General features: G+C 44.7%; 1 protein-coding gene across 1 annotated transcript; it reads left to right on the top strand.

Moving 5' to 3' along the window:
• Positions 1 to 3,826: 3,826 nt before the first annotated feature.
• On the top strand, positions 3,827 to 13,789 carry ADPRH (ADP-ribosylarginine hydrolase). Its single transcript, XM_006057608.4, has 4 exons — positions 3,827 to 4,325; positions 7,543 to 7,868; positions 9,167 to 9,527; positions 10,714 to 13,789. Exons 2-4 carry the CDS (start codon positions 7,556 to 7,558, stop codon positions 11,099 to 11,101), a joined length of 1,062 nt encoding a protein of 353 aa, XP_006057670.1. The 5' UTR covers positions 3,827 to 4,325; positions 7,543 to 7,555; the 3' UTR covers positions 11,102 to 13,789.
• Positions 13,790 to 16,670: the final 2,881 nt, after the last annotated feature.

Raw genomic sequence — 16,670 nt, forward strand, 5'->3', positions numbered from 1 at the left:
CTGGTAGAAAATGTACCAAAGAAGGTTTCAAAATCTACGTGGATCTCCAGATCAAAGGTTGGGAAAAAACAACTTACAGAAGCAAACGAGAGCACTCCAGAGACACGGGGAAAAGAGGAGTGGGCAGGAATGTGGACTTCCCCCAGGTCTCTTTCTGTTCTGCTTAGGAGAGAAGCCACTGCCTGCTTTTAAAACACCAATTTTTATCCACTTATCTCTCCATTCAGTGTCCCCATCCCCACTTTCTGCCATATTTGATTACTGCCTGCTTATTAGAATTACAGCACATATCTTGGATCTTTTTTAAATATGACTTTTATTTATTTATTTTTTCTCCTTTTTAAGCATCAGAATATTTTTTTTGTATTTTTCTTTCACTTTTTTTTTGGAGGCTAATTACTATACAATATTGTATTGGTTTTGTCATACATTGACATGAATCCGCCATGGGTATACATGTGTTCCCCATCCTGAACCCTGCTCCCACCTCCCTCCCCATCCCATCCCTCTGGGTCATCCCAGTGCACCAGCCCTGAGCACCCTGTATCATGCATCAAACCTGGACTGGCGATCCATTTCACATGTGATAATTTACATGTTTCAATGCTATTCTCCCAAACCATCCCACCCTCGCCCTCTCCCACAGAGTCCAGAAGACTGTTCTATACATCTGTGTCTCTTTTGCTGTCTCGCATACAGGGTTATCTTTACTAGCTTTCTAAATTCCATATATATGCGTTAGTATACTGTATTGGTGTTTTTCCTTGTGGCTTACTTCACTCTGTATAACAGTAAATATGACTTTTACACTGTCATCAAATGGAGTACTCTTGTGGAAGGAGTATGAAATATTTTAAAAAATCAGGCTCAGCAGGTTCAGAGCGTTAATGAACTCAGTGTTTAGTCTATCATATCATTTCAAAGTTTGTGTAAGTGGCAGTACAGGGAATGGAAGAAGCCCTGGACTGAGAGCTCCAAGACCATGGCCTCCTTTAGAGAAGAGTTCAGAGAAGGCTACTTCTCTCTGCGTGTGACTCAAAGGAACTCTCTTTACTTAGTTGGGCCTCACTTTCCTCACTATAAAGTTACAGGTATGCAAATATCCCTTCTGACTCTGACATGCTATGATGTAAACTTTGCTCTTATGTACATATGGATTCTATTTTTAAAAAGTACTTTGGGACCAGTGGCCAGAGAGCCTGTTTTCTTTGATAAACATCTTCAAATTCTTCTCCAGCCTTCTTTAAAATCCTCCAGGAGGACACTTGATTTCCATTGTGCAAATCTAGTACTCAGTCTTACGATGAAGTGTTTGGAAATGATTCAGTAAGACAGAAAAGGAGAAAGCTTAAGACCGTGACCAGTCTTCTAACCCAGCGACAGGCCAGACTGGAAACTAACTCACGCCTCAACAATGAGGTCGGGCTGAGCAACCGTGCATCACTGGGGAGGAAATATCAACCTAAGTCTGCATCTTTGTTTTTACTTTTACTTTTTTTAAATCTTTGCTTCTCCTCTGAACTAGCTGTTTGGGTTATTTCTGGGCTTCTGGAAATTTTAGTTTATCTTCTTATTCTTTTAAAAAATAAGCCCAGATATAATTTTCTCTAGATGCCCCCTTCTGTGAACCCTCTAAGCTGATAATGTCTCCCTCCTATTTGCTGAGCTGGTACCTTGAACATTCTCCTTGGTCACAGTGCTTGTGCCTCAAAAATCTCCTCTATCCCTGTGATTCTTGCTCTACCTCAGTAACTGCAGTAAGTGCCTAGCAAAGTATCTAGCATACTTTATATGCTGTAATAGGGTTCTCCAGAGAAACAAAACCAATACATACATGGAGAGAGAGATTTATTTTAAGGAACTGGCTCATGTGATTGTGGAGGTTACCAAGTCCAAAATCTGCACGATAGGCTAGCAGGCTGAAGACCCAGGTTGAGGTGATGTAGCAGCTCCATGTGAAGATAGTCTGCTGGCAGAATTCCTTCTTCCTTGTGTGAGATCAGTCTTTTTTCTATTAAGGCCTTCAACTGAATGGGTAAGGCCCACTTACCATGGAAGAAAATTAGCTGCTGATTTCCATGTTAATCTCATCTTAAAAATACCTTCACAGAAACATCTAGAAAAATGTTTGACCAAATATCTGGGTACTTTTTCCTAGCCAGGTGAATACCTAAAATTAACCATCACAGATGCTCACTGAATCTTCTGAAGTGAGTTGATGCTGCAGGATATGTGACCAGCCGTTTTTGGCTTCCTATTTCTCCTGGCCTAGCTTTCTTCTGTTTTCTTCTAAAAAGCCTCTACTTCATTTTTTATCACTTTAAATCATTTTAAAAAAATTGTGTTAAATTGTGTCCTATTCTGTGGTACATTTTTCTCTGAAACTTTTTGTTATTTTGCATTTGCTGCACAGGTCAGGGGCCCTATTAACCATTTCCTGTTAGCTCTATCTTTCTCTCTCTCTCTCATTAAAATTTTTTTTAGCTCTCAAGATTTCACGAGGCATGGTGGCATGGTATAATACATTCAGGCCCCTAAAGTGATGAAGATTTGTTTAATCTCCTGTTTTTCAACTATTTATACTTCTGTTTTCTTTCTGTTGAACTAGACCTGGCCATGGTGTGGCTGCAGAGGAACTGACCATCAGGGCCTCCTATTAATCAACATGAAAGGGGGTTTATTTTAGAGGCATTACCTTATTTGAACATTTGGATCCAGTTGTAGTAATGACACTATTACAAATGACAGAAATGCTTACAATGTAAAGCTTAGTGATTAAAAATAGGATATAATATTGTATATACAAAATGACCCCATTTAAAAAAAATGTGCATAAAGACTGTATCAGTCTTTACAGTTTGAGTGGTAGAATGTGGGCTTTTTTTTCTATGCTTTCTAAAATTTCTTTCTACACGTACTATGTAAAAATTCTTAATATGAAAGATTAAAAGTTTCTCCTTCTCTCTCTCCCTACTCCCTGCAAACTCTCCCCTTAGCCACCTGAGAGATAATTATATAATCATTAATAACAATGTAACATGTATCCTTTCAGTCATTTCACACACAGGCATGCACACACACACAGAGCTCTTTTTTTTTTTTACATAAATAAGACCATGTATATCCCTCACTCTAAAAGCTGATTTTTTGATTAACAAAATGTCTCCAGTTTCTTCCCCTGTGAACCTAATTATTTACCCCAAATCTACTGATTTAAATGTCTATCTTTTTGGGAAAGTTTCATAATTATGCCCTAATTTAGGAGAAGGAAACACATTCTCTCTAAATAGAGGTTATTTCCAATTTTCTGCTGAGAAACAATTCTGCAAAGAAATCCAGAAACATTTTTCTTTGTGAACACATGAGAGATATATTTTTAAGAGATAGTTCTAAAAGGTTTCTCAGTTTTTCGACTGGAAGTATGCATTATTTTTTTAAATCATAAAAAGAACTTTTTATTTAAAAACAAAAAATGTAAATCAACAGCCTAAGATGGGACTCCTTGCATGGGTCCACTCTTATGAGAGCGGGGTTGTGTTAGGGCCTAGCATCCACGTGATAAACAGCAGGTGTTTAATGCCTGTAGCAAGCATACAGAGATACAGAGATACAGAGAAGTCTGCAGAATACCTGCATATAGTGTTTAGAATATCTGCATAGAATACCTGCAGATAGTGTTTCTAATTCTTTTCAAGAATTTATTCAGGCAAAAATACTCTTAGTTTTCCTTTGCTTTTATTTATTATCAGCATGAAAATATTCTATTCTGCGACCAAATAAATGACAAGAGTTAAAATTAATCCTACCAACCACCCTAAAGAGGTCGGTATTATTATTGCCCCATTTTATGGATGAGGGGCCCAGAACCGTTACAAAGGCCACTCACGCAATCAGCACCGTTTTCCGAGATCGGGGCCACACACTATTCACTGCCCAGGGGAGCTGGACTGGAGGAAAGGCCGAGGCTTCACGCTGGGGTCACTCCTGAGTCCTCGACAGGGGTGAGGGTGGGGTGGGGTGTTGGTGGCGGAGCGGCGCCACTTCCCTTCGTCCTTGCTCCGCGGCGTCCCCACCCCCTCCCCCCTCCCCCCGAGCCGAGGGGACGGTTGACTCAGCGGGCAGCGGACGCTCGAGCAACTGCAAGCGCCGGGCACCGGTCCGGGCCGGTGGAACCTGAGCGCGATCCGCGGACGCGGCGCTCCACCCAGCTTGGTGCTCAGCTCTCGGCTCGCGCCGGGGTCCGCGCTGGGCCTCCTCGCACCCTGACTTCCCGGCGCCCGGCCCCGCCCTGGGCTCACGAGCGTGACACCCCTCCCGGCCACCAGGTACCCCTCCCCGCGCTAGGCCCCCACACCCGCGCTCCTCTCCCGGCGGCGACCGGTCCCGCCCGCCCTTCCTTCCCCCACCCTCCCCGCCCGCATCGCGTCCCGTCCCTCGCGCCCCTCTCCCGCGGTGACTTAGGGGCCACCCTCCACCCCTGTCGGGGCTGAACCTGTACCCTCCCCCGCTCAAAACAAAACAAAACAAAAAACCGCAGAAGACTGCGGTGAATCAGCTGCCCAGATCTCCGTTTTGAATGTAAAGTTCGGGGACGAGACTGTCAACTGGAAAATTTAAGCGTGTAAAGAATAACAGCGTTCTGGAAAGCGGGAGGCCACAGCACGGTGTAAAAACTCAAAAGAAAATTTCTTACAGGGTGAGGTGGTCGTCGCCCACCACCCCCCAGCCTCACTTGAAAGCCACAGAAACACATTCGGGTGGAGCCAGGAGGAATTACAGACAGGAAGCTGAGGACTTCAGAAGAGGGTGGTGGTGGTGGTGGTGGTTTAGTCGCTAAGTCGTGTCCGACTCGTGCGATTTCATGGACAGAGGAGCCTGGCAGACTACAGTCCATGAGATTCTCCAGGCAAGAATACTGGAGTGGGTTGCCATTTCCTTCTCCAGGGGATCTTCCCAACCCAGGAATCGAACCTGGGTCTTCTGCATTGTAAATGGACTCTTTACCAACTAAGCTCCAAGGGGAGCTCCTTAGAAGAGGGTACAGGGGCTTAAAGATCCGTCCTCAGAAGTCTAGAACTAAGCTTGGTCTCTGAAGCTCTCAGCGCAGGAAGGGAGCCCAGGTTGCATCTATAGCTCCCCACTACCTCCGCACCCATCCCTGCAATACGATTTACCGTGGGAAAATTGAGGTCCTGGAAGGAGGTAGCTTGTCCATCATCACACACCTGATTCTGAGCAGAGCCCGGACTGTTAGCCCAGAACTCCAGTTCCTAAGCATCATTTATAAACATTAAAATATGTAAGTCAATTTTTTACAGATACCGTTTCTGGGCCAGGAAATTCAACATGATCAGTAACTCGGGAATGGGCTGCTCAGTCTGTCCTCATCATTTTTCTCAGGAGCTTGCCAACCTGCACCTGCGTTCCCTGGGCTACAGCAGTGGAGCTGGAGCAGGACTCCCTTGGGAAGCCCAAGGATTTGAACTTAACCCTGAGCAAATAGGTTTTAGGTAAGAGGAGGAGAGTGAGACATCTTGGATGGGGAAAGAGCTTGAGCTGAGAAGAGAACGAGCTACTCCACCAGCATTTCAAAGTGTTTTCCTGGCCTGGTGAAGTGGAGTGGATAGACTGAGGACACATAGTGGAAGGCTCTGCCGGTGAATGCTACAAGCTGTAGGGCACAATGGGAAACCAGGACTTTACTGGGGGTTAGGTTGGAGAAGACTCTTGAGAGTCCCTTGGACTGCAAGGAGATCCAACCAGTCAGTCCTAAAGGAAGTCAGTCCTGAATATTCATTGGAAGGACTGATGCTGAAGCCTCAGTGGTTTGGCCACCTGATGGGAAGAACTGACTCATTGGAAAAGACCCTGATGCTGGGAAAGTTTGAAGGCAGGAGAAGGGGATGACAGAGGATAAGATGGTTGGATGGCATCACCGACTCAATGGATGAGGCTCGATCCCGCCTTTGCGTATGCCGAGCCTCCTTCCTCATGACCTTTGTCATGGGCGGAGTGCCTCAAGCTGGCTCCCGGCAAATGGACATGAATTTGAGCAAGCTCTGGGAGTTGGTGATGGACAGGGAAGCCTGGCATGCTGCAGGCCATGGGGTTGCAAAGAGTCAGGTATGACTGAGTGACTGAACTGAACTGAACTGAGATTCATGGAGAGAGAGAGTGTTAGCTGAGACCCCAAGACTCTACAAGTCAAACATTTAGAAGGAACACAAAATTTAAATACTGCTGTTCAAAGGAAGATTGTGGGGAGAAAGTACAGTGTTCTAGTTCAATTAATGGAAAAATCATTTCCCTTGGTTGTGTATGAATAATAAAAAATACTACTTATTATGTGCTAAACACTGTTCTAGGTACTTTATAAAGATTAATTCACTAGAACTTCCCTGGTTAGGGAACTAGATCTCACATGCTGCAACTGAGTTTGCATGCTGCAACTAAAGATTCAGCATGCTGTGACAGAAAGGTCCCATATGCTGCAACTGAAGTTCCTCTGTGCTGCAACTAAAAGAACCTGCATGTAGCAACAAAGACGGAAGATCCCACTTGCCACAGCCAAGACCTGGCACAGCCAAATAAATATGTTTAAAAAGAATAACTGAAGTTATTTTTTAAATTAATTCATTTACTACTCATGACCAACCTATGAGGTTATTACTGTTTGTGCCACTGCCTTACAGGTATGAAGGGTAAGGCACAAAGAGGTTGCTCAAGGTAAGTAGGTCTGTGTGAATGGCCCAGAAACAGAAGACTTGGATCCCAGTGCCTCCATCTGTTGCTTGCATGAAGTTACCCTCTCTGGCCCTCCGTTTTCTCATCTCTGACATGCAGACTGTCATCCAGGCCCTCTGATGAGACTGAAGGTGCAGGTGCTTTGCGAACAGTGCCTCGTGTTACCAGTGGAAAGTTAACATTTACGAAAAGGAGGGATGCATTCCAGGGCCAAATTCAACCAAAAAGAGAAAATGGTTGATTTGCAGAATTTAATGGGCTTGCCACTCACAGAGAGGCAAAGATAGACAAGACAAAGTTCTGATCTTGCCTGGGAAATCCCACAGACAGAGGAGCCTGGTGGGCTAGTCAAGGCTGAAAAAGACTTGGACACGACTTAGCTTAGTGACTAAACAACAACAACAACATAACAAAATGGGCTTATTCCACTTCCCATAGAGCTGTTGTGAGGATTAAATGATATGCCCTTAATACTGTGCCTGCAAGGAGTGAGTAATCAGTAAAATGTGATGTGTGTGCTCCGTCTCTCAGTCGTGTCTTACGCTTTGTGACACTTTGGAGTGTAGCCCACCTGGCTCCTCTGTCCATGGGATTTCCCAGGCAAGAATACCGGAGTGGGTTACCATTTCCTCCTCCAGTTGATCTTCCGGACCCAGGGATTGAACCTGTCTCCTCCATTGGTAGATGGATTCCTTACCGCTAAGCCACCAGGGAAGCCCCAGTAAAATGCTGATAGGGCTATTATTTTTTCTAATTTTTTTTCCTCCCCATCCTCTGTGTGTCTTTATGTTCCCCCAGAGACAGCTTCACCATGAGTGGGGCCCTGATGGAGAGGTATGTGGCAGCCATGGTGCTGAGTGCAGCTGGAGATGCCTTGGGATACTTCAATGGAAAGTGGGAGTTCCTCCAGAATGGGGAGAAAATTCACAGGCAGCTGGCCCAGCTTGGTGGCTTGGATGCCATAGATGTGGAGAGGTGGAGAGTCAGCGATGACACCGTGATGCACCTGGCCACAGCAGAAGCACTCCTGGAAGCCGGCAAAGTCTCAGACTTGACTCACTTGTATTCCCTCCTTGCTAAGCATTACCAGGACTGCATGGGAGACATGGATGGCCGGGCACCAGGTGAGAGCAGCTGGTGGAGGTCCTGGGCAGGTGGAGAATTAAAACAGACCCAAGGAAGTCATTTAAAATGTTGATTGGGGTTTAACTATAAAAGATACTAGTTTTTTATTTTTTAATTAATTTTTTTGCCACACCCAGAGCCTGTGGGACCTTAGTTCGCCGACGAGGGATCAAATGCATGCCCCCTGCAATGCAAAGCAGTCATAACCTCTGGACCACAGGGGAAGTCCTGGGACATGAGTTTTCTTAGTTATGATAAAAATAGAAACCAGCTAAATGTTCTGTCATTTATTTAATTATGGTGACACATCTGCAGCCATTTAAAATGATACAGATAAGTGTTTACTGATATGGAAAGACATATATGAAGTAAAGTAGATTATGAAACACTATGTATCTTATGAACCCATTCTCATTAACAGTATGTATGTATATCTGTTGGGAAAGATCTGGGTGATAAGAGTATAGTTTCCTAGTTTCCTTTCACTTATTCGTAGTTTCTAAGTTTTCTTTAATATCTATGAAGAAAAATTTTTTCTTTTTAAAGAAGACTGGAAACGGTTTTGTAGAGACTCTTTTTCTGGTTCCAGGTCTGCTCACAAGTGGTTCTTGCTCACGTGTTTATAGTCACTTGGCCAACAGCTGATGTGAACCACCTTTTCCCTGGCTCTTGTATTAGTTAGCTTGACCTGCCATAACAAAATACCACAGATTGGCTGGGCTTAAACAACAGGCATCATTTTCTCACTGTTTGGGAAGCTAGAAGCCTGAGATCAGGGTGTTGGTTTCATTTCTTCTGAAGGAATCCTTTCTCTTTGGCTTGCAGACCATGCTGTGCCCTCTCAGAGCACACATTCCTAGTGTCTTTTTGTATGTCCAGGTTTCCTCTTCTTATTAGGACACTGATTAGACTGAATCAGGGCCCATCCTAACATTCTCATTTTAAAGTCATCACCTCTGTAAAAGGCCCATCTCCAAATACAGTCACATTCCGAAGTTCTAGGGATTAGCTCTTCAACATATGAATTTTGGGGAATACAATTCAGCTTATCATCAATACAGTTCAGCTCATAACATTTCCTGATGAAAAGCCCCTCCCACAAACCCAACAGCGTCTAAGTACCCTTGTGTAAGTAAGGCACAGTGCTGACCTGGGGTTTGGAGTTGGGGGCCTTCATCATCACACGTTTTGGCTTTCCTTTCCACCCAGGAAAGTTGGAGGCAGGGCTTGGTTCTCTCCTCCTGCCAGGCCTTTGCTTTCGTTACCCTGACCCCATTCTCTACCCGACTCTTCCCAGGGGGTGCCTCAGTGCAGAACGCCATGCTGCTGGAGCCAGACAAAGCCGATGGCTGGAGGATTCCCTTTAACAGTCATGAGGGTGGCTGCGGGGCCGCCATGAGGGCCATGTGCATTGGTCTCCGGTTCCCTCACAGCAGTCAGCTGGACTCACTGATCCAAGTGAGCATCGAGAGCGGCCGGATGACCCATCACCATCCCACAGGCTACCTGGGAGCCCTTGTGTCTGCTCTTTTTACAGCCTATGCTGTGAACGGCAAGCCTCCCCAGCAGTGGGGAAGAGGACTGATGGAGGTACTTCCGGAAGCTAAAAAGTACATTTTCCAATCAGGCTACTTTGTGGAGCAGAATCTTCAACACTGGTGAGTTTACAGGTGCACACTCCTGCTAGAAAATGGTTGAGTCTGTGTGCACACCTGCATGCATGTGTATGCCTAAAACTCAGACTTTTAGCAACCATCATCGGTCTCCCATCCAATTTCATCATCCACTGCATCCAGCCCCCTCCCCACCCTCCTGCTAAGGATTCTAAATACAGTCCCAGCTGTGATGGCCACCAAGGAGCCAAGTGAAGACCTCAGTGAGTAGGGCGGCTGCACTGCTTCCCTCATGTGTACGGATCCTGTTCTCCAGAGTTTTGTGGCTCTTCCTTTTCTCTCTTTTTTTTTTTTTCCTGGCCATGCCACACAGCATGTGGGATCTTCGTTCCCCGCCCAGGGATTGAACTCGTGCCCTCTCCAGTGGAAGAGCAGTGTCTTAACCACTGGACTGCCAGGGAAAAGTCCCTGTGGCTATTCTTTACTGAGATAAATTTTCCTGATTATTTCCTGGAACTTGGTTTTTCATTGTTGTCTTGACAAACAAATAATATTGTGAAATCCTTGGTTAAAATGACCTAAAGATAGGTTTTTCCACTAGCTAATTAATAAGTGGTAAGACCGCATCTTCCCCTTTTTTGAATTCACTTCACATTGCCTTTCTTAGAATAAAAATGTCCAGAGGCTTTCTACTGAAATCATCCACGGTCATGATGTTCTGAAGTTCCCTCTTAAAAAAAAAAAGTAGCTGTATAAGGAGATGATGTGTTAATTAGGTTGATGATAGTGATCATTTCATTATGCATATGTATACCAAATCATCATGTCATACACCTTAAATGTGTACAATTTTGTTAAGAAAGTAATATAAAATAATAAAATATATGATGACAGACTAAATAAATAACGTTCACCCTTGAAAGTTGACACTTGACCTAATTCTCAACTCAGGAAAAACAAAACCTACATTTCTCACCTTTAACTTGCTGTATATCTTCTTTATGTATTAATAGCAACAGATATCGATGCCTTATTTATATCACTCCTTAGCAAAAATGTATTGAATGAAGGTCACTTAACATTCATTTTGATTTTTTATATCATATCATATTAGTTCTAGAGGTTGAAGTCATGTTGGAACTCTCCCTGTTCACATGTCTATCTGATACCTTTCCTGATGGCTTTTGACTTTATTTTTTCAATTGACTGTAGTCTTTTTTTCTTCCTACAGGTCTTACTTCCAAGACCAGTGGGAAAAGTACCTAAAACTCAGAGGAATTTGGGATGGCAAATCAGCCCCTACCTTCCCCAAGCCCTTTGATGTGAAGGAAAGGGATCAGTTCTACACTTCTGTGAGCTACTCTGGTTGGGGCGGCAGCAGTGGACACGATGCCCCCATGATTGCCTATGATGCCATCCTGGCTGCAGGAGACTCCTGGAAGGAGCTTGCCCACCGAGCATTTTTCCACGGTGGAGACAGTGATTCTACCGCTGCAATTGCTGGCTGTTGGTGGGGAGTGATGTATGGTTTTAAAGGAGTGAGTCCCTCCAACTATGAGAAGCTAGAATACAGAAACCGGCTGGAAGAGACAGCTAGGGCTTTGTATTCTCTTAGGTAATTACCCTAGGGAGAAGTGACATTCATTTCTGGTGGTTTCTCCTCTTGTGTAGTCCCTTTTCTACTGTTTCACTTTTTTCAAAGTCAAGAGTCTTAACCTTGTACTCAGGGAATTTTGAGGTAACAGTCCCTTGGGCACCTGTTACCCAAGGGAACATTGAAGCTCAATGTTTCCAAACTTATCCTGTCTTCACCAGCCCCTGCCCCAAATGTACCCCTCTTCCTATCCTGAAGAGTCTATTTCTCAGTTAATGGGATCAGCATTTCCCAAATTAGAAATCATATAGCCTCATATTTGGGTTTCCATTTTTACCATCTGATCTTTCACTAAGTTGTTTTTTTTTTTTTTTTTTTCTTTCTGTTTGTTTCAGGTTGGGTTACCAAAAGTGGATTCTAAGACAAAGATCTGAGTGCAAGTAGTTTTCTTGGGAGGTGATTCCAGGAAGGACTGTTAGGAGAATGGGGAAATGAAACAGGGAAGGGAGAGGAGCCAGGACAAGGTGTGTTGATGAGCAGGTTCCCACTGTAGGCACTTGAAATGCAGTCCATCTGGGTCCTTTGCATACGGCACTCAGAGTTGTCCCACTGTCTTCCATCTGATGTTGGTGGAGGACCACTCTTATGGGTGCTAACTCCCTGGTGCTTCCTGGCCTGCCTCTTGTAAAGCCAAACATGAGTGTCTCTAGGTTAAGACTCAGATGTTTGCAGTGGCAGGCTGTAGGGTGCATGGGAACAGTGAGTTGTGTATGTGGGGGTCCCCACAGTGTCTGCTAGATGGTTCTACATCCTGAATATCCTTCAGATCTGTCATTCTTTTACCTTATGGCACCACATATTTTTCAGCTGGATTTCTGTATTGCAAACTATTTAAGTGAAGAGATTCTGCTCCTATTAACAGCTGCACCCTCTAATTTCCTAGGTATTGCACTTGACATGGTGCCAGCTCGTTGTCACGTATTTGACAGTCTTTATTCTCCTCTAGACAGAATCTAGCATGGTGCCCAGGTGCACAAGAGATGCTTCATCAACATATATTAAATGAATGTTGTTTATTAGCCTCCTGTCTGGTGCCTCTAATTCCAGTACTGCCTTCCGCATTGCCCTCCAGAGAGATCTTTACAAATACATAACAAGTCGATCATACTGCACTTGTAATCATGTACAATGAATACTTACCCCCTGCTTCTTCATTTCCGGGAGCTCTTCCTTCTCCTCTTTTACCTTCAAGTTCCAGCTCAAGTAGCATCTCCTTGATGAAAACCCACTCTGACTGTTCAGGCTCTTGGCCCTCTCTCTTCAAAACACCCACAGCCTTCTGTCTCCAGCTCTGTCACCATACTGAGCGTGTTGTGCGGTGACTGTGGGTCTTCTGAGGACCCTCTGAGGCTGCTTGTGAAGGCTCGTGTCTCACCCTCTTTGTGGTCTTCCTGTCTAGCCTACCGGAGACACTCAGTGTTTACTGTGGAGGTTCATCAGTTGGTTTTGATGTGAATGCTTTGAGCATGCACTGTCTCTTGTGTTTCAAATGCCCTCTACTTCATAACTATTAGGAGTGACCTGTGCTAGCCTGAGAGAGATGAAGGATTTGAGGCTTTAACCAGGCCTGTGTGCTGACTTCAGTGAGACAGAGATCTCAACTCTGTATCTGAAGCAGGACTGCAGCAAAGGCATCAAATTTATCATTCTTTTGTATGTAAAGGGAGAAGAAAATTCCAAAGCTCTTTTTCTGGTTCAAAAGCTCTCAGGTATTTATATATTTCAGAAAACAGATGTGTTTTAAATAATGAAACTAGTACAGTAGATTCTTCAGCAGGACAATCAGAAATTGCAGACTTTTAGGGGTGGGGATTTACCATTTACAGAACATGGTAATAACCTCTTAAATGCAGGTGTCTTAAATCCAGGTGCACAAGAAGACTCCTCTGTAGAAATATTTTGAAGACAGTATTAGAATAATAGAAAACAATAAATACATATTTACACAGGATTCTTGAACAGAAGATTAAGATGGAGACTTTTATGACTGTTTTTCAATTTCCCACTTGATAAAAAGTGACAGTACAGAATAGCCTGTACTTTTCTGCAGCTGTAGGAAAAAAAGGAAACATTTTTTCTGTGTCTTTCTGTCAGGAGAGCTTGCAGTATTTATTTATTTGGCTGCACCGGGTCTTGCAGCCTGTGGGATCTTCAGTTGCGGCATGCAAACTCTTAGTTGTGGCATATGGGAGCTGTTCCCTGACCAGGGATCAAACCCAGGCCCCCTGTATTGGGAGCAGAGTCTTAGCCACTGGACCACCAGGGAAGTCCTCTACCTGCAGTTTTAGGGTGGAGCACTAGAATTCAGTTAGCACTCACCAAGTGGCAAAACTGAGAGGCTTAAACCTTGTAATATAGAAAAGGGAAGAAGAGCATTTTAGCCAGTGGATTCTGAGGCATGACCTGTTTTACCTCTATAACTGGTTTGATGAATTGTCTGAATTTAGTGGAAGCAAACATGGAATGATTTTCTTTTTCTCCAGCCACTGCCTTTGTATAAGCTGCTTTCTCTGCTGCTTAGTGTCATCTTTTTAGTTTTGTGTGGAGAGGGGGGTGGTGAAGGGTATTAAAAATCCAATCCAGTCCATCCCAGTCCAGATTTTTTTAAATTTCAGCTTTACTGAGATATGAATGAATGTAAAATTGTAAGATATTTAAAGTGTACATTGTGGTGATTTAATATACATATACATGGTGAAAGGTTTCCCTTCATCTTGTTAATGAGCATATCCATCATCTCACATGTTTACCTTTTTTTGGTGAGAACATTTAAGTTCTACTCTCCTAGTAAATTTCAATTTCACAGTATAGTGTTATCAACCATGGTCACCATGTTTTCCATCAGATCTTCAGACCTTATTCATCATAAAAATTTATACCCTTTTACCAACCTCCCCTTATTTCCCTCACCACCACTGCCCCCTAACCAGCCCCTGGCAACCACTTTTCTACTCTCTGTTTCTATTAATATGGATTTGACTTTTTTTTTTTTAAGATTCCACATATAAGTTGTATCATATAATATTTATCTTCCTCTCTCTGGTTTATTTTAGTTAGCATAATGCCCTAAGGTGCATTGATACTGTCGCAAACATCAGGATTTCCTTCTTTCGCATAGCCGAATAGTATTCTATTGTATGTATGTACTACATCCTCTTTATCCATTCATCAATTGACAGATACTTGAGTTGTTTCCTTATCTTGACTATTATGAATAAAGCTGCAGTGAACATGGGGCAGAGATACCTCTTTGATGCCCTGTTTTCATTTCCTTTGGATATATACCCAGAGGTAGGAAGCCCCATCCAATTTGATCAGTTCTAAGACTTTAAAGTCATGTCCTCCTTCCTCCCGACCACAGTCAGTCCTGAGCCCAAAGGGCTTAGAGGAGAAAAGGGGACATGGATGCCTCTCTCATTCCTCGCCTTCCTCTTTCGGGGTTCCCTGTCTCCAGGGTTGCCCTAGACCAGCCTCACCAGGGGAGCCCTGAGGGAAAAGAGTCAGTTTCTCTCCTGAAGGTTCTCCTCATCCTGGTCACAGCAGAGGGGTGCGGGCTGTGCCCCGCCGGCCCCCTGCTGCTCTCTACACTCCGCCTGTCCCTCTCCAGGAGGACAGATCTGGAGGCCGGGAGGTTGCCCAGCACACGGCCGACTCAGGAGCAGCTGCCGCTGTCACCTTCGTGTGGTCGCCTCACTCTCGGCCGGTAGCCCCCCTCACTCAGCTTGTTGTGAAGCACAGCACTGCCTTCCTCCCCTTTCAGGAAGGAAGGGGAAACCCGTAGAATTTAGGAGTCTCGTGATTTCTCCTCCAAACTGCTGATTTCCTGCAGAGGGAAGTGGGGAAGGGAGGTCTCCTAGAGCAGTTCAGCTGCCTCCCATTAAGTCCTCAGGGATTTGTCGTTGCAGTCTCCTTAGCACGTGGCGGTGGAAGTATGTGCATGTGGGGAAGGGGGTCACGGCAGAGGAAGAGGGTGGGAACTTATCATTTCTTGTTTTCTGGTCACACTTCAGCTGCGATTGGAGACAAGAGCGAGCATCTCTTTAAGAGCCTGTTCTATTTGCTCTGCAAATTCTCACTCTTCACAGCAGGCACAATTCAGAATGAGATCAGACTCTCAGATTGCTTTTTCTCAAAACCTCCTCTCCAAACTTGACTCTCAGTTGGCAGCTTTGCTTCCTATTTCTCTGAGAAAATAGAAGCAGTGGGAAGAGAACAACTGTTACACCCATCACCTCTGCCTCCGCCCACCCACACCTGGGCTCTGCCTTCTCTCCCGACCTGTGAATGTTGGTGTGTGTGTGTGTGTATGTGTGTGTGTGTGTGTGTGTAAGAGAGGGAGAGAGAAAGAGAAAGAGGAGGAAGAACCAGAATGAACAGAGGAAAGAGATAACAGACTTAATTATATGCATAATGTTAGAATAAATTGAGAAGATGACCTGAACCACAATATAAACTTCTCATGCTGCTGCTGCTGCTGCTAAGTCACTTCAGTCGTGTCCAACTCTGTGTGACCGCATAGATGGCAGACCACCAGGCTAATCAGGTTAATATGTGTGTCCTGGAGAAGAGAAAAGATCATGAGTAACGTTAACAGGGATTAATGGTATTTTTTTGACCTGCTAAATGATGGCACTTCACTTGCTTTGTTACATGATGGCTAGATGTTCTCTGGAGAAGGCAATGGCACCCCACTCCAGTGCTCTTGACTGGAAAATCCCGTGGGCGGAGGAGCCTGGTAGGCTGCAGTCCATGGGGTCGCTAAGAGTCGGACACGACTGAGCGACTTCACTTTCACTTTTCACTTTCATGCATTGGAGAAGGAAATGGCAACCCAGTCCAGTGTTCTTGCCTGGAGAATCCCAGGGACAGGGAGCCTGGTGGGCTGCCATCTCTGGGGTTGCACAGAGTCGGACACGACTGAAGCGACTTAGCAGCAGCAGCAGCAGATGTTCTCTAGAAGTCTTGGCAATGAGTACTTTTTAATCTGCAAAATTAGCATTGGTCTCATCTCAACCACCATTCTCCATTCTCAGTGGAGAATGAAATATTCTCCATTTCCTCTTCTGTCTCCACCCCTGCAGGGCGAGGTAATGTGTATCTTTGTAAAACAGCCAGAGCTCCTGGGAGCGTTATTTCAGTCAGCCTTCCCCATGGATCACCTCCTCAAGGAATAGGGTCAAATTAAGGACCAGGGGTCATCCAGACACCATAGAGGGGGCAGTCTTGCCATCATTTTTTCATCCTTGGGGTTTGGGTTTGAGGAAACTGACACCTAGGGAGTTGGTGAGACCTTCCTTTGGGGAAGGAAAGACAAGAGCAGGAAGAAAAGTTGCTAAGCGATTAGATGGAGCTGGGACTTAAACCCAGGTCTGCTTGTCTTCAGCTCTGCTGCTGCTAAGTCGCTTCAGTCGTGTCCGACTTTGTGCAACCCCAGAGACGGCAGCCCACCAGGCTCCCCTGTCCCTGGGATTCTCCAGGCAAGAACACTGGAGTAGGTTGCCATTTCCTTCTCCAATGCATGAAAGTGAAAAGTG

Source organism: Bubalus bubalis, chromosome 1 (genome assembly GCF_019923935.1).
Source record: "Bubalus bubalis isolate 160015118507 breed Murrah chromosome 1, NDDB_SH_1, whole genome shotgun sequence".
Lineage (NCBI taxonomy): Eukaryota > Metazoa > Chordata > Mammalia > Artiodactyla > Bovidae > Bubalus > Bubalus bubalis.

Bases quoted from the DNA above. Each gene is read 5' to 3' on its own strand.
- ADPRH (XM_006057608.4), top strand. From the start codon at position 7,556: ATGAGTGGGGCCCTGATGGAGAGGTATGTGGCAGCCATGGTGCTGAGT. The intron at 7,869-9,166 runs GTGAGAGCAGCT...GACTCTTCCCAG, and splicing joins CATGGATGGCCGGGCACCAG to GGGGTGCCTCAGTGCAGAAC. The intron at 9,528-10,713 runs GTGAGTTTACAG...TTCTTCCTACAG, and splicing joins GAGCAGAATCTTCAACACTG to GTCTTACTTCCAAGACCAGT.